Source organism: Stegodyphus dumicola, chromosome 5 (assembly GCF_044657685.1).
Source record: "Stegodyphus dumicola isolate Sdum_Otavi_A_Nest chromosome 5, ASM4465768v1".
NCBI classification, from domain to species: domain Eukaryota; kingdom Metazoa; phylum Arthropoda; class Arachnida; order Araneae; family Eresidae; genus Stegodyphus; species Stegodyphus dumicola.
The window spans coordinates 128,435,999-128,463,397 of record NC_140772.1 but is presented as its reverse complement, the minus strand read 5'-3'; the positions used below and the strand labels follow the sequence as shown (position 1 = coordinate 128,463,397).

General features: G+C 29.1%; 3 protein-coding genes across 6 annotated transcripts in view; 1 reads left to right on the top strand and 2 right to left on the bottom strand.

Annotated features, from left to right (window-relative positions):
* The window catches only part of LOC118179900 (18S rRNA aminocarboxypropyltransferase), a 40,684-nt gene extending 31,613 nt beyond the window's left edge, over positions 1 to 9,071 (bottom strand). The window contains exons 1-3 of the mRNA XM_085817051.1: positions 8,939 to 9,071; positions 5,953 to 6,163; positions 817 to 1,010 (exon numbers count right to left, since the gene is read on the bottom strand). Of these exons, the coding sequence (XP_085673177.1) occupies positions 817 to 1,010; positions 5,953 to 6,163; positions 8,939 to 9,071 (538 nt within the window). The remainder of the gene's footprint in view (positions 1 to 816; positions 1,011 to 5,952; positions 6,164 to 8,938) is intronic.
* beta4GalT7 (beta-1,4-galactosyltransferase 7) lies at positions 8,945 to 22,429 on the bottom strand. The gene is made up of 2 exons (XM_035355026.2): positions 21,366 to 22,429; positions 8,945 to 9,082 (listed from the first exon to the last, which is right to left on the bottom strand). Exon 1 carries the CDS (start codon positions 22,260 to 22,262, stop codon positions 21,381 to 21,383), a length of 882 nt encoding a protein of 293 aa, XP_035210917.2. The 5' UTR covers positions 22,263 to 22,429; the 3' UTR covers positions 8,945 to 9,082; positions 21,366 to 21,380.
* Positions 22,430 to 22,699: 270 nt separating this feature from the next.
* Positions 22,700 to 27,399, top strand: part of LOC118185199 (uncharacterized) — a 94,602-nt gene continuing 89,902 nt past the window's right edge. Inside the window, exon 1 of one of the 4 annotated variants that reach the window (XR_015041223.1) lies at positions 22,700 to 22,881. Coding sequence is in view for 2 of the 4 variants with exons in the window: in XM_085817049.1 (XP_085673175.1) it covers positions 22,845 to 22,881 (37 nt within the window). In the remaining 2 variants the exon portion in view is untranslated. The remainder of the gene's footprint in view (positions 22,882 to 27,399) is intronic. The other 3 variants (XM_085817049.1, XM_085817048.1, XM_085817050.1) reach the window with 3 other exon arrangements.

Genomic DNA, 27,399 nt, shown 5'->3' with positions numbered 1-27,399 from the left:
TTTCACCTTACTACTTATTTTCCAAGCGTCTGCTTGGCAACAAATTCAAAAACAAAGCTAGCAGTTTAAAATTTTTTATATATATATATATATAAATGCCGGTATGGCTTACACATATCAATTATCAACATAAAAATTCAATACAAATAACAGTAAAGCCTAAATAATAATTTTTTAAATACTTCTTTACCAAAAATATCAATTAAAATTTCGACCTAATATTTTTAGTATTGGTTATTTTACACAAAAACTTACACTATTTAAATATAATTCTGAAATGAAATACTTAAATTCAATAAACACTTTTTTATGAAACCAAAAGTTAATCTTATCTTAGGAGATCAGCAATATCCTGTTCTGTTAATTCTTTGCTCCGAAACAAGTTATAGAAACATAGAAGATAACCTTTGAATAATCCGCTTCAAAATCTGGCTTTGTTCTCAAAATTTCAGCAATTTTCTGAAATTAGGAGACCAGCACCATAGAAATTGATAACTGCACTCCTAATTTCCAGAATCTCAGTAGAACCTCCAATTTTATAAGACTGTAACGTATTTTGTAGTTTTTATCGATATAACAGATGAGCTAATTTGTAAAACATAAAATTTTATTCTTAGTTTACAGAGATAGATAAGTTGAATAGTCTTTTAGTTACAAATTTTTCATACAACTACTAGCTGGTAAAACTTTCAGAATAAAAATTTTTAACAATTTCAATTATGTGATACAAATATGGCGTTGCCACTCCAATATCAAAGGATAATAAATATACTTATTTGTTAAATAATAAAATATTACAATATGAAATAATATTACCTGTAATATAAAAAATAGCTGCCAAAGCTTCTACACATGATAATTGGCAAGGCTTGCCATAATTTACAGGGTTGGCAGCAACGAGGTAAGGAAGAAGACGCATATGTTGACCCTTCATTCTCTGAAAAGGAGTATTTTCTATACAAGCCCAAGAGCAATCAACCACAGCTGCACCATGCTCATAAATAATATCTCTGTAAATTAAGATTTAAATATAATTTTTCATGCATTTGAAGTATAAAAAGTATTATAACATCAAAATATTTATTTATATCAAAGATATCATTATAGCAATAATTTTCAAACAAATACAAATTTTCAAAAATAAGGAAATTTCACATCTCTTACATTTTCACATAACTGAATGCTGATGATTTTGGACCTTCTTATGAAATAATGTAGTATTTACATATCTTTCATTTCTTGCATTTATATAATGGTTAACTATATTTTTTTTTGTATTTGTAACAATAAAAATGAATTTGAAATTATTAAAAAATAAGAACACAAAATACTTTAAGACGTAAAATAATATATACATAGTACATATAAATCTCATGACCACATGAAAGTGGCCATGCTACTCATAGGATTGAAATTTTAACATGTTTATTTACAGTTAAATTTTTCTTCATGAAATTAATTCATTCCTGAAGGCTGTTCATCATTTGAGATGCTCCTAAAATAAAATTTTTCCCCACAACAATTAATGTAAAAGAATCAACTCATTTCTAAGCCATACATGGTTGGTTATTTAACTTTACAACAGTAATCTGTGCACAAGTTTATAACGCAAAACCAATCGAAATATTAAATATAGGAATAAAAATGAAACAGACAGAATATATGAAAAAATTATTTTATTGTATCTGTAAGAATGAGAGTGGACAGTATAAATAGATAATGGCAAGGGAGATATTATCGTTTGGATGCAAAATATCCTTCCATAAAAACATCACTTTAATGCCTTTAGGAGCACCTTCTTTTATTTTCTTCATGCTTTGTTTTTTTCTTTGCCTGGACTCTTTCCTAGACTCTGCTTGAAACACAGTGGGCTTCTGTTTCATTCAAAATTTACCTAATATGATTATTGTTACCTACATTTTAAAATGTTCCTGAGAAAATTAAGATATTTCCCCTCCCCCCCCTCTTCTTATGAAGGCATTTCTTCCACAATTGTCCTTTGTTACTGCTTTTAAAACTGTTGTAGCATTAATTTTTTTGCAGCTTTCTTTTTTTGTTTGTTCTTGTTTTAATTTTCATGGTCCTCTAGTAGTTACTTCTCAACATTATCATTAACTTCCTAGGCCATGGTTTTGCTTAGATATACCTTACCATAGATAACAAAAAAGTCCTAAGTTTCAAAGCACTCAAAATCTCTACCTGCAACCCAGTCTGGCCTTAATTTCTTCCAGCCCGAATTTATTATACTGTTAGTCGCTGCCAGCCTTTATTTATGACAGTTAAGTAATAGAAAATTAATTACATAATTTATCAGTTTAAAATGGTGTTTATAGGAGTTCCGAGTGTTAATTAAATAGCCTGATTTACCTGAAACACTTTTAAAAGTTACGGACTTTAATGTTCATTACCTAAAATAATGTTTGTGATCTGAGATAATTTTTTGTTCAGATAATTTGTTGACGAACTGAAGCATTCATGATCTGAGCTTTCATTGTCTTTGTGTCTCTGTGAATGCATATATATATATATCATTAAATATATAAATTTAAACAAATTCAAATTTGAACATGTACACATTAAATATATATATATAAAACTGTAACAAATTAAAATTAGAAGTTTATCTTACATATATAAACATTTAAGATAAAATCCTAAATTTTTAATAGTCTCTTTAGTCTCATTTTTAAATTTGGCTATTTCTCCTTTCTATCCTAAAAAGAATAATAAGCTTAAAATTGTCCTTTTAAAGTGCATCATTTCAAAATTAATCATTGTCATATCATTATTCTATATAGAACTAATGATGGATATACTCATATAACACCAAAAGTAAATCTAAGATCTTTTATTGAATTTTAATTAAACCAAAACTTTAATTAAACCAAGAGCAATAAAATGATAGCAATTGCTCTGCTGAGAAATAAAGTTAAGTTCACCTATATTAATCTAATGTTAATAGCATAAATCCTGGCATTTCTCATAATTGGCTTTATATATCTAATATCATGCCAGCTGCTTCTCTTTATGACTAAATATGAGAATACATGCTTATAATTATGGGCATTTATGCACATATTTAACTATGTATATTTTCAAGAATGTTACAAAAAGAGTAAAGAAATGTATCAACCGGCTTATAATTGCATCTTTGAGGTAGGGAAAAATACATCAAAACCAAAAATGAAATTTATATCTTTCGCTGTAATATCATCAGGGAGTTGGTGATTGAAAGAAGTAAATAAATAAAATGGACAAATGGCCTATTTCTGAATTGACAAAGACACAAATTAATGTTTAAAATTATTAAGTTCATGGTTGTTGCAATGATACAACAAAATTTAAACATGCCTAGTATTTTCGTGCATTAAGCTGCAGAAAAATTATCATTAAAGACATAAAGAAATTTAGAACCAATTTTTCACAAAGACCAAAAATTAAAATTCATAATTAATAAATTTCAAATAATCTTATAAATGCAACAAAGAATTTAAAAAATTTAAAATCAAAACTTTTTAAAAAAGCAAAACCCCATTAAAAATCAATGAAATTTAAAGAAAAATGAACAAAAACAGAAGAGGAATTCAATCAACTTCAATGCTACTTCATTGGGTGGATGGGGGGAAACATTGAGATCAATCCAAATCTCTCTTCTACAAAAATCCTTGCTTTTCTATATTTAGAATTAGCCAATAAACCATTTCAAAGTTTTTTAATTATAATAGTTCACCCGAAAGTTCCTCTTTCCCAAAGCAAGGAAAAAACAAAGTAAATTCGAATTAGAATCTTGAACTTTAAATAAAGAGAATTCTATTTTATATAAAAAATTGAAAACGACAGTGAAAAAAAAAAAAAAAAAAAAAAAAAAAAAAAAAAAAAAATTACTTCAGTGAAAAATTTAAATCAAAATGTTTACAGTTGTTTAAACAGATAATACAAAGAATAAGGTGCAAGTGAAATAATAAAATATAGTTGAAAAGACCTAATTAAAACACACAAGAAGTAATTAAAAACTTCGAGCACTCTCACTGGACACCAATCTAAACTATGGGATGTGGTACAGAAGTTTATTAGTAGAAAAATTAAAATCTTTTCTTTTATGAAAAAGTTTAATTTCTATTAGAGTATGACTACTTAGATCAAGATAAACTATTTCTGTTAGTTATTTATTGATCTTAAACATAGGGGTCCTAAATTCTTCTACCAAGCACTTTCCCTAAATTTTGCGGCCTGGTGTGGCCATACGAGCCCTGGCACTGGTTCTGGGTTTATGCGAATAACAAATCAGTTACTCTTAATTCAAACAGCACTAAATGTAATCTTTTGGCCCTATGAGTATCATTATGAAAATCTATTTTTAGCATATGGAAAGAAAATTTTGTTAAAATTTTTCCTGGTCAACATTTTCTTAAGCACATTTATCTTAAATCTGTCATCAATGCCAAGCATAATGTCAATATAAGCGGCTACCATACTCTTTATTATTCAGTTACTAACATAAAAAAATTGTTTAGCCATCGCTACATGAGTCATTACTAAAGTTGTCATGTATTGATAAACATGTGATGATGAAAGCAAAATATGATAAATAATGATTAGCCAGAGTGGCATCAGGGATATAAAATATTAATGCGTGTAAAATCAACTATGTTATAAGTGTAGAATGTTTCGGTTTGAGATATATTACCAAGCAGACATGCAGCAATGGAGCCAAATTATTGTTAATACAAATTTATGCTAAAATCATTGTTTCTTCAATAACGACATATTTTATTCAGAGCCTAAGTGAAATTAAGAATCAGGACTCTCCACGTGTTTTATTATGAGCAGGGGGAAGGAAATAAAAATGCATGTGTAAAGAATACAATAAAAAAAGGTTGGTGATGGCTTTGAGGTCCGGATTTTAGACCATTCTGGATATTGGACATCCGGATCTTGGACTTTGTACTGTGCTAAACAAAAGTACAAAATAATCATTCATATTATAAAAAATTAAATATTTCATGTGAGTCAGCAAATATAATTGGGATAAAACTAAATTCCTTGCATAAGAATAAAACATCATAAATATAAATATTTACATAAAATATTTTTTGCATTATACTTAAAATAGTTCATGTGCAAATATAGATTATATTTGCCAAAACTTGTCATACAGTTTTGCCATACTTGGAATATATCTATATGCAAATATAATTTTTAATCCACATACTTGTTTGCATATTATTACTTTAGCTATAACTTTTTCTCTCTGTGTAATATACAGCCTTGGATGGCATGATGTGTAATACAGCTCACCCATCATACTGCTGGACTAGATTTTGAATTCCAGATAAACCCAGTCAAGAATATTTGCATTAACTCAGGGTTGCTACTCAAACAGGAGAATAGAAAACAATAATTTTTCAAAACAGCAGCACACTAAGAATTCAATACAAGAACAAACAATCAATGAAATTAAAAAAGCAAGAAATATCAGTAATAACCCCCCCTTTTTTGTGCTGTTGTTCTCTTTATGTACAGAGATCTGTTTCTGTTTAAAAAAACATCACAGAATTAACACAAACTCAGTATCTATACAATTTGGCACTGCACACCAGCCAAAACAGATGTATGCTATGCATATAGCAGGGTTACAAGATAAATACTTTTGGTGGCATTGTGGGTCACCATATAAGTATATTGGTGACTGATTGCTTTCTCTCATGAATACTTTTCCTTGACTTTTTGGCAGGGGTTCAGATAATCAGAAAGAACCAAAGAAATTAATGGAAATAAAACACCATACACTTTACTTTTAAAACATACTGAAATAGTACAAAAAATACACAAAATTAGATATGTTTTTTTGTTATTCTTAGTTCAATTATAAATAATATTTATGTTACATTTTTACTTTAATTACTATATATATAATTTTATTACTTTATTTTAAAACTGATAAAGATTTACTTGTCTTGAGGTCCAACACAAATAGATGCAGCAGGAGTTAATATAATACCATTGAATCTTTGTCCTAATCTTAGAGTTTTTATTAAATTTAAGCGAGACAGCTTTCTTCCAGAGCATTTTTTGGGATCACATTGTCCTAAATCCCACATGGCAACAGGAAAAGGAACATCTATTTGGTGTTTGTAATCTTCTGGTAGCTGCAAGCATGATTCTAGAAGAACAAAGAAGCAAGAAATAAACAACAGCATTAAAATAACCTTCAACATGATTTTATAAGCACTCTTAAATTTAATAAACAAATTTCCCCCTATAAGAAGCATGAACACAATATACAGTACAAAGTCTGAAATATGATCCTCCAAAGTCTGGAATGATCTAATATCTGGAATTTTGGAACCCCAACCAAAATAAATAAATAAATAAAATAACGTAAAATAATTTTAAAAAATACCCTTTAGAGAGTCTAGGAATGCAGAATATAATAACAAAAGGAAGTGAGGTATGTATGATTTTTCTGTGAACAAACTGAGATGCCACTTTCAACACCTGCTGGCTAGAAAGTTGCACCATGGCCAATACCAAAGCATTAACTGATCGCACTTTCAGCTTTTGAATGGTTGTGACCAGCCCTATACATTCTGCACTCTGTGCATCGCCGTCCATGATGATTGGCAACATGTGATTTTGCATATCTCATATTCACTAAGTGCAGAATGCATAGGTCTAGCCCTATGCATTCTGCACTTAGTGAAATCTCTGCAAGTCTTAAAATCTGTGGCCTGGTAACATTCTAAATTATGAAAATTTTTCCATCCCTTAATTCCTAATTCCTTTCCTAAATTAAAAAAAAAAAAAAAAGTCATGCCTTATTTTTATTGTTTGGTGCTCCTTTAAATTCTAAACTTTTTACTGCACCTAAACTCTGACATCTGCCTTGGCCTCACTGATGGGGTGTTAGCATTTTTTTAAAATCTGACCTAAACAATTCAAGTGAAGCCAAAATCTTGCCATGTCTACATGTTACCTTAGTAGATTTAAACTAATGTTCTAAAATCCAGAAATATCAGAAATTGTCCAGATGTTTTAAGATTATACAAGTAGCAATTTAGTTGCATTGCATATAATATTAAATGATATACTATACATTCCCAGGCTAAAAATGAGCTTAATTTCAGTTCACTTAGTGATGATGCAACATAAATATAATGTTTATTTTATAAATACCTATGCATATGTTAAAGATAAACATGCTGTTTCGCAAGCAACAGAGCAAAATGAGCTGTATGTTGCAAATCAAAGAGACTTACATGAAGTTTCAAATTTTGTACAATTTAATACGAATACTCAAAGTATTAAACTGAAGTTATTGCACAAAAGTTGTGGTCACTTGAATTTAGCAGATTTTAAAGCATTATATTTTAAAATGATAGTACTACAGAGTCAAAAGATTCCAAAATGTAATAATGAATCTTTATGCTGCAGAATGTGCATAAAATGTAAACAAGTTATGTTATCTTTATCAAACTAGGCAGATATTTATGATCCAATGAAAGTCACATCCTTATATGGTACAAGATATTTCATAACATTCATAGATGACAAGTCATGAAAAACTACTGTATATGCCTTATGAAAAAGTTAAAAAGCCCTTCAAGCATATAAAAAGTAACAATTACAGGCAGAAAAAGAGACTAAACAAATTAAAATTCTCCAAAAAGAAAAATCACTGGTATTCATAAACCATAACTTAAACCAATTTCTGGAAAGGGAAGGCACGAAATGCCAGTTCTCAGTCAAGTACAGACTTCCACAAAACAGAGTTGCAAATCAAACCAGCTGTACCCTAACTAAAATGGCCAGATGTCTATTATTTAAGTCAAACTTGCTCCAGGAATCATGAGCAAAAATAGTATCTACAGCTGCTACCATACACAATTAATATCCCGCTTAAAGTAAATCCAAATGAGCTGAAGAAATTTGGTCTGGAAGAAAACTATTAAAAACTAAAACTTAGTCAGGAAAACTCAAAAGCTAACAAAAAAATAATTTATGGAGTTCCATTTTTGAACAAGAAATTAAGAAGCAATAAGAATACTGAAATGTTCAATGAAGGGAAAGCAGACATTGAAGAAAATGAAATTCGACATGTAAGCTATGAAAGAGAAGGAGACTTGAGTTTTTGAAAACAGAATGGGCAGATCAAGCAAAGTCTGTCTGCAAAAATGTGCTACTTTAGTGAACTCTGAGTATTTTGCAGACCCAGAAGCTGTAGAAGAAGTTTTATCAAGATCTGATGCAGAAAATGGAAAGCAGCGCTGAAAGATAAATTAGCTAAAAACAACACTTGAGAATAAATCTACCTATTAGAAAACTGAAAAGCTGTTAGCTGCAAAGGAGTGTTCTAAATTAAGTAAAAGGTGGACAACACTGTTCATTGGTATAAGGTTAGATCTGCTGCCAAAAGAATGTTCACAAAAGTATGGAACTGATTATACTGAAACTTTTTCATTTATAATTAATTGTAATTCTATATATATACATTCCTCACATTGAGTATGATGTGATGATAACATCAAATGGATATTCGAACAGCTTATTTATATGGAGAAATTGATGAAGGAATTTTCTTACCCCAACTAAAAGGTTTTGTAACTTCAGAATACAAAGTCTGCGTCCAAAACGTCAATTTATGAAACAAGCAAATGTAAAATATTTTCCCTTTATGATCTGATAATTCTGAAGAATTGACATATATTTTATCATTTATACCACAGCATTATCAAAATAAATAAATACATAAAATAAAAAATAAAATAATACAATGTTGGACAATTAAATGCAAAATAGCAGTTTAACTTGGTATACATAATATATGTTTGTGAGGAGTCGTATAAATTTAATAGCCATATTACTACATTTACATATCACTTATTATAGATATTACTACATACGTAACAACATTATATTTTAAATGGTTCAGACTTACCTGTCTCTTGAACACTCAGTTCACTAAAGCAGTCTTCCACATTTTGTTCTTCAGAAGCTTTAAAACTTCTTTCCCTGTTGCGATTCGACTTTTCTCTTCTATTAAATTTACTTTTTGATTTTGATTTGTTCATGTCTTCCTAATCTAAAACAAATGATAATACCTATAACATAAATATTAAAAAATGAAAATAATACACAGTTCTTTTAAAAATGCGTGAATTAGCACAATCTGCAGTTTTAAATGGAAAAAATACAACATGACAGCAGCTCCAAAAGTACGAGTCTTAAAACAATTTTTGATCGGTTACAAAATGTTTTTATTTTTTTTATAAAGTTATAAAGATTTATTTATAATTTTAATTAATTTTTTACAAATATATATATTTATTATTATTTCATTATTTTCTTCTAAAACTTTGCTTTCTTTTGTTTTTTTCAGAGCAACTTAAGAAGATAGGTCACAATGGTCTGCAGCTGTATGAATATATGCCACAAGTTTGAGAAAAACAGTATTATGTGATTATGATACACATTTAAATTCACAATGAAATAGTTAAAAACAACACACCACTTTCCATAGCCCCACAAAAAAGACTGTGAGATAAAATAATAGCCAATTAAAAAAAATTACAATTTCATTTTTACTAAAAGTTTATCGAGTTTTATTTTCATAAAATATAATAAGATCAATCTAGTACATATATTCTTAACATAAATTGTATGATAATTATTAATCTGCATTTTTACCTCACATATATAATCAAAATCAATTAAAAGATATTAATAACAGAGCATTTCACAGATTTGCATTATTAAGCATGAAAATTTTATTTATGATTACTAATCTGCAAAGCTTTTCTTACTGCTGTGTTATAAATTTTATAACACATAATCATTTTTAATAAATGCATGTAATTAACATTTAACAGATAGATCAACAACTCCCATTTTTTAAATGAAAAACACCTCTCAATTCTATTAGCACTTTCATTTACACATTCCAAGATTTTCAAATGCATTAAGTTCAATTTCAGCTTATAGCTCAATTTTTTCAGTTAATTACTTAATATCAATTATTTTCTAGTACAGACCACGTTCATAAGTCTTAATTTGATCCCACAGAATATAACAGTATAAGTTTCTTATAGACTTGAAAGCAGTGGAATCCCTTGAATAATGTAATATCAATCTTTTAATGCATAATAAAAGAATTATTATGTCTAAAAATATAAATAATAACCAATCTTTACACAATATCAAAACCTGGAAAATTTTCAATAAACTGGGAGGAGTGGAACATAAAAAAGTAACTATGATTTATAACAACAAAGGTTTTATTTTATAAAAACAGAAACATTTGCTTTTATAATGTAATTTCTTTTATTGCAGTAAATATTCAACCAACTGACATTTAATAATGTCTTTTGTGTCATTTTTCTAACCTTGGTTTCACAAACTGAAACTATAATTCAAACACAAACTGGAAAATGTAAGGGAATACTGATCTCTCAGGCAATCAATAAAACTATATTTTATAAATATAATCACAAATGATAAATTAAATAAATTATTTTTTTATTTTATGTTTGCTTTATTTGTTACAAGTAACTTATAAGAAAAATGATATAAATATATATGCTTTTCTTCTGAATTTAAAATCGTATTCTTTATAAAATATATCAAGAGTACAATTAAAATACATGACAGAAACATATCAAATTTACATTTCAAGAAGAAATGAGAAATAATTTTCTCTAAGGAATAAAACCATTGGGGACCTTTTCAGAGCGAAATATTGCTTCCAATTTAGCAAGAAATATGTCAAAGTATGTCTGAAAGCACACAGAACCTTTATTTGAAATCTTTTCAATTAGAAAAAAAATTAAGTCAAATTAAAAAAAGATTCTGCTTATTTTAACCCATCCTTTAACTAAAAATCTCAAAGTTTCCAATAATGTCATGAGAAAGAATTAATTATGATTCCTAAAAACCCTAGCTACCTTTAACATGGATTCTTTTTCTTTAAATATACAGCCTCAGCTGCTTGCAAAAATTTCCAAATGCATGTGTGCAAGATTAAGATGTTTATAAAAATATTTTTGGACATATATAAAAAGTTTGGCCAGTTGGAGGACATCAACAGAGTTGAAAGGAATTTTAATGCGATTGGCAGAAGGAAATCATTCTTTCTCTGGGGAAACAAAAAGATGCTAATTTAAAGAATATCAATGAATTAGTTGACTGTCAAGCCTACTGTTGATGCCAAGTTTAAAAGACTTTTTTAATTCTCAACACATAAATTTGCCTTTGCTGTTAAAAAAACTATTTTAGTCTATGAAAAATTTAACATATTTTTATGAAAATAAATAAAACAGACTTAACTTTATAAAGCTTACTTGAAAAGCAAGTACAGGACCATTAGATTAAACATATATATAAAATCAACAGTGTCATAACTTGTTAGATACTTATCACTACTTGTGCAAAATAAATAATAAAATAAAAAATATAATTGAAATGTGAATACTGAAAAAAAGAAAAATAATTAGTTTTATGGGCTTGCCAATAAAAATCATCAACATTAAAAATAATGATTTCTAATTCCTCTACTTTTTTATCTTTCTGGTTACTTTTCATGATTTTAATATAAGTGTATATCAATACTTTTAGAATAATTTATTATAGTATACATAACATTCAATATGCATGATTGATATGCATAAATATCATTAACACAAAATATTTATACAAGAGATGTAAAAAAAGTACTTTAATTCTTATTTCACATTTTTAGTAATATTTGATCTAAATTACCAAACTTTGAGTAGGGATTTAGAAATCATACTGCAGCAATTAATTAGGACTAAAGCAAATTTAAACACAAAATTCAATTAAAAGTGAAGTATTAAAAAAATGGTGAAAGAAATGCGTATGTATTCACTTATCAATATATAAATTGCAGCATTATTTTATGCTAAAAAATATATTATAAAAGAATATTTTAATTAACAGCTTTTAAACAAATTAATTTAAATTAACATATTGAAATTTTAAAAAATAAAAACATAATTAAAAACTTTCATCTCACAAATAAAACATTTTAATAGCATATTAATTACATAAAATTCAATCTCAAGTTTATTAATATCATCAATAAAGTGCTTTTTTCAAAAAAGTATAATGAAGAAAATAAAGATTTCTTTGTAAAATAAACAGAATAATGGAGGAGATTTAGAGAAAAAAACCTTATCAAAATGCCAGTCTAAAATATTTATTAATATTTAATCAAATTTTAATAGTATGCACATATATTACACATAGAATTTTCTTATGTCATTTATTTTTATTCAGGAGTAACAAAATAATTAGTTTATTATTTATGTTTTCACATATATATTTAAACAAAGGTTCCAATACAAAGTTAAGGACAAATTTTAAATGCACAATACAGTAGGCTATAGAGTAGACATATTAATTTGACTTCAAAATTAAGCACAAATAAAATAATGAGAACATTGCATTACATAAACGCATAATACATTTATTTTAAAGAAATATTTATACATAGGTAACAAGAAAGTAACTAATTAAAAGTTATTCTAAAAAATATTAAGAAATTTAATTAAAAAATATTAAGGAAACAAAAACAAACAAAAAAACCTACAATGCTGAAATTTGTCTGTTGCAAACAAGTACTTTCTGTATTTAAACAAATATATAGGTCTGACTCATGCAGACAAGAAGAAAAAGGAATGGAATTAGAGACTGGAAAAAAGCTGCATGTTCAGATTTCATCCTATAGTCTTTTTCTTTTGGTGACTTCTTCCATTCTCTTATTTTAGTTGAATGCTATAGATGTCAGAATTACAATGAACAAAAAGTTTGATATATAGTATATATATTTTTTAAACCTAAAATAAAACCAGATTTGCTCTTCGGCTACTATATGATAAAAGAGAACTGTAGTATCAAAAGCTAACAATTTATGCTTTCCCAGTCATATTCAGTTTTATATATAAAGTGATTTACCTTTTCCTTAGCATTCATATTGCTGCTACTTTCTTTTGTGTTAAGAGTTTTTTAGACTTCATTGTTTTTGTACTAAAGTCTGCCTGAAGATTACAAAATGTATAATATAATGATTGAAATATACTATAATATAATGATTATATATAATGATAGAAGATATAATGATTGAAAATTATTTAAATGGCAAAATAAAATTTTTTATTTTCAAATATATATTTACTTTAAGATACCTCATGTAATTATTGCAAGATTGTCACAATATGGAAACAAGAATTTTAACTATGCAATTTTAAATTATTTATAATTAATGTTAACTTTTTTGTAGCCATATTTTAATTTTTAAAAATAACACTAGGCAAAATAAGACTCTGAGTAAGGATACTTAATATTATAAAGAATTAAATTTTTAGTATTTCAATTCATTAACTTTTGAGCAAATAATTTTGTTACACGTGTAAAATTCCAGAAGTAAAATTAACAGATCTTTATATTATACAGTACAAAGTTCGACTGGAACCATTGGGACTTCAGTGATTCTTGATTTAAGATAATCAATTTATATACAGCAAGACTACATGCAGAAATTATAAAATTAAAAATATCAAAGGGCTTTTCGAGAAATAATAAAGTATTTATGATCTAAAGGAGACCAAATTACAAGAGCGAGTGGTAAAGTCAACATTTGTTTTGCTTCATTAAACATTTTTCATCAACATAAGTTAAGCAATTTCAATATACAGTCAAAAGTCTTTAATCCGGCTCGTCGGGACTTCTGCGATTCCAGATTATTGGTTTTTCCAGGTTATAGATCATCAATTTAAATCTGGTAAGATGGCATGCAGAAATTATAAAATAAAAAATATGAAACTGTAATTTATGAAATAAAGAGCAATTATGATCTAAAGGGTATCAATATTTACAAAAAAAAAAAAAAAAAAAAAAAAGCTTCATATTTATTTGTTTACTTTATTAAACATTTCTTTCAATGGGTGCATGCATAAAGCACACATTATGCATAGTCGAAATTAGAAAATTACAACCAGAAAACTATTTGATATGTATTCGTGACATTTACAAAGATGAGGAATTTGATTTAAATCATATCAAAGACGAAGTACATCGAGATGAAATACTACATTTAGTAAGGAATTATAATTAATAAAATAAAAACATCTGTCCTGAAGATGAGGATAGTGCTGACAGATCAACTTCCAGTTCATTGTGTACCTCAATGTCTCCATCCCCCCACAGAGCAGCGTGAAACTGATAAACAGATTTCCGAATGGTTAGAGAAACAAAGGATATGCCTTTATCCATTTTTTTGCCGCAATTCCACTTTTTGTTTGATAGACATCGAAACACGCTTTTGCTTTGTAGATCCTTTGGTAGCTCCAGAATCGGAAATTCTTTTTGACATAATCGAAAGTTCAAGCTTACTTTTATAAAATTGCTCTAACAGTCTGCAAAAGAATAATAAGCCGGATCCAATTAGAAGATTAAGGAACAACGCAATCCGCAATATTAACTGAAATAGATAACTAGGTAATTTTAGCTTAGCTTATACCATGCGTTATACATTAATTGTGCATGTGCAAACGTATTACGCACATGTGTAAAGGTATCATGCGCATGCATCAATGCATAATGTGTTGACGCATGCGCAGAAAGTTTGCTTTAAGGTCCGGATTATAGATCATTCCGTATTAAAGACTTTTGACTGTATGTATTAATACTTTCTCTTTAATTTTACAGAGATAATACAGTCAAATGTCGTTAATCCGGACTCATCGGGACTTTGGCAATTCCGGATTATAGATCATCAGTTTAAATCTGGTAGGATGGCATGCAGAAATTATAAAATTAAAAATATGAAACTATAATTTATGAAATAAAGAACAATTATGATCTAAAGGGTATCAAAATTTACAAAAAAAAAAAAAAAAAAAAAAAAAAAAAAAAGCTTAATATTTATTTGTTTACTTTACTAAACATTTCTTTCAATGTAAGTTGTTTCGTTTTTTATGTGATAATACATTCTCTTTAATTCTATAAACAGACATAATTTCTTGTTCAGTTACAAAGTTCTGCTGTTCAAGTCCTATAATTGCTGTGTTGAGAATCCTGACTAATTTGTCAATCGAAATGTTTTCCTTTTCAATAACCTCTGTCACTTTCTTCGCTATCGGAAGCGAATTATAATGACAAGGAATTTGATTTAAATGATATCAAAGACGAAGTACATCGAGATGAAATACTACATTTAGTAAGGAATTATAATTAATAAAATAGAAACATCTGCCCTGAAGATGAGGATAGTGCTGACAGATCAACTTCCAGTTCATTGTGTACCACAATGTCCCCCCCCCCACAGAGCAGCGTGAAATCGATAAACAGATTTTGGAATGGTTAGAGAAACAAAGGATATGCCTTTATCCATTTTTTTGCCGCAATTCCAATTTTTGTTTCATAGACATCGAAACATGCTTTCGCTTTGTAGATCCTTTGGTAGCTCCAGAATCGGAAATTCTTTTTGACATAATTGGTCTAACAGTCTGCAAAAAATAACAAGCCGGATCCAATTCGAAGATTAAGAAACAACACAATCTGCAACATTAACTGAATTAGATAATTTTAGCTTGCTTATACCATCCGTTATACGTTAAACGCACATGTGTAAATGTATTTTGTGCATGCGCACACGCATATTTGCAGCCGTAAAGGTCAATGCGACGCATGCGCAGAAAGTTTGTAGCTTTGAGGTCCGGATTATGGGTGTCCGAATTAGCGACTTTTGACTGTATAATTTCTTATTCAGTTACAAAGTTTCACTCGAGTCCTTTAATTGCAGTGTTAAGAATTCTCATTAAGTAATCATTTGAAATCTTTTCAATTTCAATAATCTCTTAATTAATTTCTTCACTGCTGGTGGCAATATTTAAAATGTACACCTTGCACAGCACATTAGCTGATGTGAGCAGAGTGTGGTTGGGTGTTATCAAGCTGATAAAGAGCACTGGGCACTCCCTGAAGGCAGGGGAATGTCATCAGCCACAGCACATCATCCACATATCGTTGGCTGTCACAGTGCCCTAAATACAGGTTTTTGTTATCTTTTAATTTATTTATGGTTAAGGCATTGTCATAGCTATACCATTTTCATTTAACCTTTTCCCCACATATTCTATTAACCCTCTGACTGCTCAATTTCTAGACCGAAATAGCTTCAAAAATTGCATTTGTAGAACCACCTTAGATGGCAATACAGGAAGCAGCACGTTTACGCACAATCAGTGAGACTATGAATGGTGTCCTGAGGAATGGATCTCCATTCCCTGAGAACCATTTGCCATAGTTTGTCTTCTGAACGTGGCAGTGGCAGGGTCTGCAAATGGTGTCCAATCACATTCCTAATGTGTTCGATTGATAAGAGATTAGGAGAGACTGGTTGCCAGAGAAGCCTCTGTACATCTTGGAACGCACATTAGCTGATGCGAGCAGAGTGTGGTTGGGTGTTATCAAGCTGATAAAGAGCATTGGGCACTCCCTGAAGGTAGGGGAATGTCATCAGCCACAGCACATCACCCACATATCGTTGGGCCATCACAGTGCCCTAAATATGAACTAGAGGTGACGTAGAATTGTATATAATTACACCCCAAGCCATGATGCCCTACTGTCACGCAGTGGGGTGTTCCACTATTGCTGCCAGATTGTACCTGTCTCCAGGTCAATGTCACATTCATATGCGGCAATTAGCATTGGAGGAACAGAAGCGTGACCCATCTTAGAACATGACCCTGTGCCATTCCATTGTCCACATTGCTTGAGCCCGGCACCATTGCAAATGTTAGCATCTATTATGTGGGGTCAATGACAGTCTTCTTAAAGGATGCCATGAGTGCAGGCCACTAACCACCAATGAACAGCAAATGGTTCTGGTCAATATGGGAACATCCAGGGTGTCTTGAACCAGGATGTTCTCATAGTGACCAGACAAACACAAAAATTGAACATTCTGCAAGTTCCTTTCTTTATATCTTCTTTAACGTGTACTGGAGAGCTGCACATTTCACAGCATTCACATTATTTGACGTGCATCTATTCTGAAATCTGCAAAATTTTTGGGCCACTCCTTCCTGGTGCTGCATTTTCAATGTAGGATAATGTATAACATAAAAATACTTCAAGAATTCTAGAACAGTGTTATTCCTGCATCAATTTAAAAAAGGCTACCTTTATATATGCATTTTCAGTGCATGCAAAATTCTGATAATCACTGGCTGATTGATGGATATAAAGTTTCAAGAGAAGAGTAAAAACAAAAATGTTTTGCTAAAACTTTAATTTTCATAAGATAACAGTAATAACAATAGACTGAACAAAATAACAAGCTGGATCAAATCATTGATTTGATCAGAGCAATTTGATCTGTTGTTATGAATTTGCAGTGCTAGCTAGCTGAATTAATTGGAACATAATTTGTTTTCCTTCTACCCTGGAGCACCAACAAAAGAAAACCAGTATATGCTACATTCGACTCCAAACATTGGTATTCGAGGTTCACATATTATGTACAGTGCTAGCTATAACATAGAATAATGCTGTCTCTCACAACCATTCGAAAGCTTAAACTGAAAATTATGCATTAGTCGGCAAGTGTTTAAAGCTGAAACAACAAGCAGGAAGATTAAATATTATTATGAGTGGATAATGAAGCTTTTCTGTAAAAACAAATTCAGCTAATCAAAACAAAAATGAATTTATGGCATACTTGTTTCCAATTGTGTATCATATTATGTATTCCTACACTATGTGAAGAGGGAAAAAAGAGAAGTTTCTTGGAAGGTCTGGATAATAGGTCATTTCAGTTACTGGATGGCTGGATTTCACACTTTAATGACTCGTGATCATAAAATACATTGTAAAATATTCTTGAAATATTATTTGAAGTTTTCAAAAATGAATTTAATTTCTCCCCATTTTATATTATTACTTTGTAATCTAGAATAAACTTTGAAAATTTGAATTTTTTTTTAATTTTTCTTTCAAAATTTTAAGGACAAATTTTTTTTTCTTCACTTTTTTAGAAAAAATTTCTTTTAATTTTTTCTGCATGAAAGCTGCTATATTATACATAAAGAAAAGGCTACTTAAAAAGAATATTGTTTCTTAGAAAACTTCAAATTTCTTTATACATAAAATTTTTTAGCGTAGTGTATTTCAGAACAAACATTTCAATAAAGGGAAGGGAAAACAGAGCTTACATAATGTAAATGAATTTGTTACAAAATTTAAATTTTTGAATTTCTGATAAAATTCACATTAAGCCTGAACAATGTTGATAAACAGCACTTTTAATCAGATTTTTTATATATATTTGTTATGTTTTGTTTGACTAAGAGCAAGGAATAAATTTCTGAAGTGTTATTATTTTATTAAGATGCCTTATAGCTATAGAAAACATTTAATATGCTTATATGAAAATTTAAAAGTATTATTTATGAGCGTAATATTTTGGATGAAAGAGTTGAAAAGATTATTTAGAGTAATTTGAATGTGAAATTTGTGATAAAAATGCCATATGAAAATTTAAAAGTATTATTTATGAGCGTAATATTTTGGATGAAAGAGTTGAAAAGATTATTTAGAGTAATTTGAATGTGAAATTTGTGATAAAAATGCCATTTGAATTCATCAGATGCATTCAGGTTATTCAACAGATGAAGAATTTTTTAATAAACTAAGATATTTGCATCCATTTTGGTTTTAATTATTTACCAGTCAGAGGATTTTCAAAGAAATTACATTTTTCATAATTTTCATTATTCATAGCCTAAAAGTCATATTTTTATAAAATTTTGACGTTACCACTTTTAATTTAATTATCCATCTGTATTTAAATAGCATGAAATGAAACCAATTACTTTGACATCACTACATAATGCTTATTATTACTACTTAATTGCATTTATTAATAGCCGTATATTTTATATTTACTGTAAGTCACTCATGCTTCTAGAACCTATGCATGAAAAGTTTACAAAGTACTTCAATATTATGAGGGAAAAACATGTTTTACCTAACATGTTTTGAACAGCGAAAAATGCAGATCGTTACATGTAAATAACAATTTGATAAAGCAAGTAAAATGAGCAAAGTAGAGGAACTTATCTGCAGAATATACCAAATGAGTTTTCCAATGGTCAAGAAGCAATGGCTACTCCGAGCAGTACTATTTTCTTCTTAATTTCATGGTTCAAACATATATACAACTACATATTACCCAGTGCATAATTAATATGCACAGTAAAAGACATTACTGTACTTACATCCAGACATTCAAGCAAAATATCAACATTATACAATTAAAAATGGTACGTTTTCTCATATATTATAATTTTAAATAATTATTTTTATATCACAATATTAGGTATAATTCAGCTTCAGAGATACTTGTTCTGAGTCTTTGGACCATTACAATCAACTTTTCTATCACTCGCAAAAGTAAGTGCAAGAATGATTTCTAACCTTCTCCAGCCAGCAGTTAAATACTATTCCCACTTAATCCCGTGCCCCTCACATCATCCAGAATTCATTGAAGAACTGAAAAATGTGGGGATGGTCATAATGTTCTGGCTTGTCAGTGTAAGTAGGGCAGTTTGGGGGGTTTTTACAGTTATTTAAAACATGATTTATAATGAATGAAACAGGGCATAATTTTTTAAATAATTACAAAATAAATTTTTTATGTGGTCAGGGCTCGTCAGTGTAAGTAGGACAGATTGGGGTTTTTTTACAGTTATTTAAAACATGATTTATAATGAATGAGACAGGATATAATTATTTAAATAATTGCAAAATTAACTTTTTATGTGGTCAGGGTATAAATACCCTAAAATAGCCTATATAGTGATGTTATATAAAGAAAACAATATTATGACTATTAGTACTGGGGGGATATGGAACAGAACAATGAGAAATAGTAAAAAGACTTCTGATGACTTGAAATGATCAACAAGAGTACATGTAGCTAACTAAAAAAAAAAAAAAAAAAAAAAAAAAAAAAAAAAAAAAAAAAAAAAGGATCAATTTCAACTCCTTTCAGCTGTTTAAAGATGTTATATTTAATTAGCTGATAAAGGTTCTTATGCAAAATTTAGCATTTCTAAACCTGATACTATGCAAGGAGTTACCTAAATTCTAATAAAATTGCCAATCATACTTATTATTTTTCATTAAAAGTATTAATTTATACATCTTATATAATAATTAACTTATATCTCTTATAAATCATTCTTATATCTTATAAAATTATATTTTGCTATTTTATTCCCTGTTTTCTCGTCAATTTAACTCACATATAAATGCATAACATATACAAAGTAATTCAACTATTTATTCTCATGCTTTGGATAACTCATATTCAACATTATAAATAATTCTCTTCCATTTCAAGAATTTAATATATATATATATATATATATATATATATATATATATATATATACAAAAATAAAAATAAATAAATAAATAAAAACTGCAGTTATTTTAATCCTTGAGTAAGCATGCTAAAAAATATTACATAAACAGGTACATGGTAAGTGGAAGAATGCACTAACAGCTTTTACCACTTAAAATAAATCTATTTATAAACAAAGAAAGTATACCAAAACTGTAAAGAGAGCAATGTCTTAACTGATTAGAAATTGTTCCGACTTGCTTGCTCGAGGATTATTATTATAATTTTACATCAGAAAAACACATTATTACATATAAATATTAAAGAATAATATCATATTTATAATAAAGTATTAAAGGTTCTGAAAAATAATTTATTCTATGAAACCAGATCAGTATCCATAGGATAAATAATACCTTAAAGATCTGCATATATTTAAATGTTCCTTTTCTACTTAATACTGTTGACGTGAATATTTTATAGAATAATATACTCATAAAATTAATCGAAATACACAATCAAACACAAGATGAATAGAAATAAAAGTTTAAATACAAACTCATTTCTCAAGCTATGTATGTTTTTCTTCTAGTTTTATTTAACTACCAAATTTTTATAATTAAACACAATATTTTTCCGATAATGACTTATTTAATCACACTTTTAAATGAACCACAAAGTTACATCAGATTCCCAGTTTAATTATCACATCACTAAATTGTGATCACAAATCAATTTCACATTATGTAAAATAATGGATGCATAATATATCACAAGGTGGTGGGAAGAAACCAGTGTATGCTGAATGTCAGTAAGAACAATTTAATGATTTTTCTTTCATGTTTCTTATTAAAAAAAAAACATAACATTATTCACAAGCTTTTCACAGTTAAAATAAGGAGCATAATTTTCCAACTAAAATGATTTATCCAATTACCCTATTAAACAAATATCAAGTCTTCTTTGAATTTACAGTTTTATATTCACACCAAGGAGTAAGAGTATGATTACAAATCAGCTTCACATTATGCAAAATAATGGGTGCATTATCTATCACAAGGTGATGTGTTGATACCAATTCATATTGTACATTACTAAGGCCAGTGAAACGATCTCTCTTTCTTGTTGCTTCTTTCTGATTAAAAAGTCGAGCAGTATCTCTTTTTCGAGTTGCATTATCATGAAGATGTCTGAATGTGTTGCGCACACCAGTGTTTATATTCTTAGGACGGCTGATATTAAACTTTGCTTCCTTCATTCTAGCATAAAATTCATCATCTTCTAAACCCCAACCCCAATATTTGTTTGATAAACCATTAACAAGTTCAAATTGTGTTTTTGTAAGAAGAAGAATACCACCAACAAATGTAGAATAATGGTATTTGGGATGAAATTTTGGCGAAGCCACATGAAACGGTCCATTTTCAGGGAAAGCATAACTCAACTTGGGATTTAATGGCAAAAGATCAACATCGTGCATAACCAAGTAATCACATTCCTGACTGCTCAAAAGGTAGCCGACATTTATTAAAGATGCGCGATTGAAACGCAGTTTATCTACTTGATTAATTACATATATAGTATGTGTAATCTTCTGTGCGTTCAGAAATTTATGAATATGAGGCGCAAACTGTAGCAGCTCTTCAAATCTGTCTCTAAATGGTACAATGACAGCAAGTCGATGTGTATTCCAAGATAATTCATCATCATGCTCAGATCTGGAATAATCTTGCGAACAGTTTGATATGGTCGATAATGCTAATAAAATTGAGATCATAACTGAAGAAGCTAGCAAAAACATAAGACCACCAACCAGTCTTTTAGTGGATATCATAATTTATATTGAATTAAAAAGATCATATATCAAAGTTATTTACGGGGTACTGTTATAAATATATTAAAAGTTTACATAGAGAATATAAATTTAACATTTTTAAAACGTTAAATATCAAATACCGTAGTAAACAAACACATATTCACATGAACGGTACGTATACACATACTTACATTCACATACACGCATGTAAAAAAAAACAAACATTAGAAGTTGTTGAAGTTCTTTCACAGCAACAAAAACGAGACGATCGAATGTATGCATGAAATTTTGCATGTAGACTAACTATTGGTTTAAAAGTATTAAGGATTTCTTATATTCAATTACAAACTTTACGTTTTAACACCGAAAACAATTTTAAATGTATGCGCTGAAATATTTTATAAAATTACTTTCATTAGATAACATTTATTTGTTTTTTGGCACCGGAAGCGATATAGTTTGAACATCCGACTAAGTATATAAAATAGTAAACAAGCGCATGTATTGACGATGTCGTGTAAAGATTTTAGTTCAATGTTTATTAGAATGTTTGGGTCATTTTTATATTTAATTCTGTTTTAGCTGTGCTTTTGCTGCAACATGTCAGTATCTCATCCTTTGCTAAAACAGTTAAAAGGTGATTTTTTTTAAACGTAATGTTTTCTTTTATAACTTTTTCAAATAATTTGGCAAACTTTTTTTGGTGGTTAGTTTAAGAAAAACGGAGCTCCATGTATATCTTGTTAAGGCGAAGATAATGTTTTTTTTTTTTCATAATACATTCATGTTGAAGCGAAGCTAATGTAGCTAGAATTCGTTCATAAAGTGAAATTAATTGGGAATTCTGGAGAACTTACTAATATAATTTGCAGAGTTTGGGCTATTTTTTGTGTTTTAAATACATTATTGGGTTAAGTGCAGAATCGCCCACTTATTTGTTTGGCGTTTTTTACAAGAGTAAGATCAACTTTCTTTGACTTTTTAAGTGAAAAATAGGTCGATGTGTACATGGATAAAGTCAAGGGAGTGCGCAATGCCATTTTTATGCAATTCTGGGATGTTTTTTTTAAGTGAAAAATTGGTGGTTGTGTACATGCATACCAAGTATGTGCAATTCTTAAAAACGCGCCAAGCAGTGGGTGATTCTGCACTTTTCCCATATTATTTAACTTACTAGGTCACTGTGGAATAAATATTGCAGTTGTACCATTTCAGTATCCGATGTTAGTTTTAAAAGTACTATAAAAACCTTTGAACTATCATAGTGTACTTGATACATAACATATAGACAAAACTTTGGAAAACATATGTTTTTCTGTTTTCTGGAGCATATCGTATAAATGGAGGTTACTAACAATTATTCTTTTAACTCTGGAATTCTTATCATGCCTTTAAAATCCAAGTTTAAAAATTGCAGTACTCTAATGAAGTGTTTAATTTTGCTGCACTGACATATATCATTATTTAATTACAGAAAAAAGTTAAATATTCTTTATATTTTTGTTAACATGCTTCTAATTAGAGTACACTAGCACTTGTAGCTTTCAGGAATAATTTAATCTGTTAGAAAAATATGAAATTTTACAATTCATAATATTTCTTATATTTATTATGCATAGTACTCCTGAAAGGTAACTACAGATTTTATTTCCATAACTTTGCCCCTAGATTTGTACTTCCAATTACAGTACTTCATACAATCAATTTTAAAAGAATTTTTGAGAACTGTTCAGTAAAAATATATTTACGGGTGCCTATTGGCAATAATTGATGATTTTTGGCGGTACATGGACACCAAGTTTGTGCAGTTCTTTGACTTGTTATTTTGTCTTTGTGTAACGGCAATTTTTGCGCCAAAGATCCCTGCTATACAAGTCCAAAGTAACTAGTCAAAGAATTGCACAAATTTAGTATCCAGGTACACATCGACGTATTTTCACTTAAAAAAAATTAGAGAATTGCACAAACTAGGCATTGCGCACTCCCTTTGTCCATGTACGCATCGATCAATATTCACTTAAAAAGTCAAAGGAGCAGTCAACAAAAAATATATAATCTCAACAAACTACATTTTAAATCAAACAATGAAATAACATAAAAAAGGAAATTCATCTTAGCACTACACAAAGGAAATATCCACTTACCTTATTTACAAATTTCCCTGTCTTCAGTCAAACAAAATTCCTTAACAGCATAAAAAGACTTCCTAAAATTATCTGAACTAGGATCTGTATACTGGCATCGCCACATAAATTCACAAAAATAAGAGTAAAAAATATCCTCCATAGTGCAGGTATCCTCTAACGTTCAACCATACGCATTTCCTTCTTACAAACAGGGCACTTATAATGGCAACTACGTAAACCTTCATTTACACACCAGCCAATCAATGCTTTTTTTCCCATTCGTTCCAAATCGTACAGAAATTTCAAATTAATATTACAACATTCAGTCATTTTACTGTGTAAACCACAAAATAACAATGTACTTCTTATCCAAACTCTGTCCCGTAATTTAAATTGACCTCAATCACGCAGCCAATTACTTTGTGATAGGGTTTTCCATAATATTAAACTACTCAGGTTACCATAAATGAAACAACAACTTTGTGATAATCCAAGGGGCATCCTTCAATCAACTAACCAATTGTTCCAACAGTGTGAATGAGAAAGTTACCTAAATATTATCTGGCTGTAATTATATTCATCATTCCTTGATATATGCTTGTTACTGATGTACTATTTATTATTTCTTTTATATTAAAGTAATTTATAAAACAAAAAGGTTTATAATTTTCATATGTATTTGAATGCAGTCAAAAGTTGTTAATTCGGACCCCCATAATCCGGACCTCAAGGCTACAAACTTTCTGGGTTGATCTTTACAATATGGTAACTGGTAGTTAGGCGACATTTTGGAGGCGATAAAGGTTACTACCTGGGACTTTGGTAATAATGTGAGCAGTACTCAGTTCCGATTACGCATTATTTTGTGTGAGGGAAATGAGAGATCATGGGATATGTCATGTGATATTAATGGACGAATTAAGGTTCTTTAATCGGAAAAGGGGGGAAATTGGGAAAAAATCTGGAAATTTTGTATTTGGCTTTATTCTTGTTGTGTGAAACAGTGTTCGTGAATTTTTGGATCTCATGGCCGTAACTAAAGTGAATTCGAAATGGGTATTTAGTGGTATTGAAAAGGGTAGTAATAAATGTTTTTTTTTAAGGTTGTGCGAGATAGAAATAAAGATGTTTTATTAAGTTATTTATTTTACCTGGTACCTTGCTGTGAAATATAAGCATGATTTTAAAGATCCTGAAACAGAAAGAAGAAAAGTTTATCGGACACGTAATCAAGATTCTGAAGAAGATTACGTAAGTTAGTATTTTTAATTATTTGAGGATATTATTTTTATGCATTGTTCTAAATGTAAGGTGGAAAGGAATTTGGTATTATTGGGAAAATTGTTATTAGCAATGATTTAGTTTAAAGTAATTAGGATTGTAAGGTAATTTTTATTAATTTAATGTATGTGCTCATTTATATTTTAAGTAGTGTTTTTGAATTTAATTATATTTTAATTAAATGATAGTTATTTTGTGAATTTTATGTTTGTAGGAATTTGGTATACGTTTAAGTTGAAGTAAACGTACATGGAAATAATTTAAATATTTGACACTAAGTATTTGTAATGCTTGCGGTATGAATTCGTTGGTGATGTGTATAATGTAATAGATAATTTAGAGGTAAAAGTTTTTGGATATTTTATTTATTTTATATGTGGAAATATTCATATTTGGAAAGGGTAAATACTTTTTCGCAATAAGGTAATTTCATATATGTTCTTTTTACCGGGTTTAAAGATTGAGAAAATTGTCATGTATTTTCGTGAAATTTTTCTAATTTATGAGAAAAAAGCAGTGTACATGGATATAGTGAAGAGTGTGCGCAATGCCATTTTTGTGCAATTCTGGGATTTTTTTTAAGTAAAAATAAGTCGGCGTGTACATGGTTTATGTGTATGTGTTATTTTGAAAAACGCGTAAGGAGTATGGTATTGTGCACTTTTTCCCAATTTTGCAGTGAATACTTGTCATGATTAAGCAGTTTTGTTAGATAAAATTTCTAGCATAAGTGTAATTCGGCTAGTAGATTGTTGGAAGTGTTCAGTAGATAAAAAGAAAAGAAACATGTCTTTACTTCGTGAAGACAAAATGGCGGCGGGAAAAAAAAATAGAGGGTTGCTGTAGGAGGGTTGGTCGCCAAATTTTCGCCAAAAAAACGCCAAGTTACCATAATGTAAAGATCAACCACTTTCTGCGCATGCGTCTGACGACTGCGAATTTGCGTGTGCGCGTGCACAAAATACGTTTACGAATGCGCGTTTGATGTATAACGGACGGTATTATCTATTTCAGTTAATGTTGCAGATTGCGTTGTTCCTTAATCTTTGAATTGGATCCAGCTTATTATTTTTTGCAGACTGTTAGAGCAATTTTATAAAAGTAAGCTTGAACTTTCAATTATGTCAAATAGAATTTCCAATTTATATTTACTAATATGTAACGGATCTACAAATCGAAAGAATGTTTCGGAGTCCATTAAACAAAAAGTGGAATTGCTGCAAAAAATGAATAAAGGCATATCCTTTGTTTATCTAAACTTTGTTTAGCTTTAACGCCGCGGCGCGCGCAGTTAATTGGAAGTTGATCTGTCAGCACTATCCTTATCTTCAGGGCAGATGTTTTTATTTTATTTGGCTTATAACTGCTTACTAAATGTGGTATTTCATTTCGATGTACTCCATCTTTGATATGATTTAAATCAAATGCCTCGTCATTATAATTCGCTTCGGATAGCGAAGAAAGTGACAGAGGTTATTGAAAAGGAAAATAATTTCGATTGACAAATTAGTCAGGATTCTCGACACAGCAATTATAGGACTTGAACAGCGGAACTTTGTAACTGTACAAGAAATTATGTCTGTTTATAGAATTAAAGAGAATGTATTATCGCATAAAAAACGAAACAACTTACATTGAAAGAAATGTTTAGTAAAGTAAACAAATAAATATTAAGCTTTTTTTTTGTAAATTTTGATACACTTTAGATCATAATTGTTCTTTATTTCATAAATTACGGTTTCATATTT

Coding starts and splice junctions, on each gene's coding strand:
- beta4GalT7 (XM_035355026.2), bottom strand. CDS start 22,262: ATGATATCCACTAAAAGACTGGTTGGTGGTCTTATGTTTTTGCTAGCT.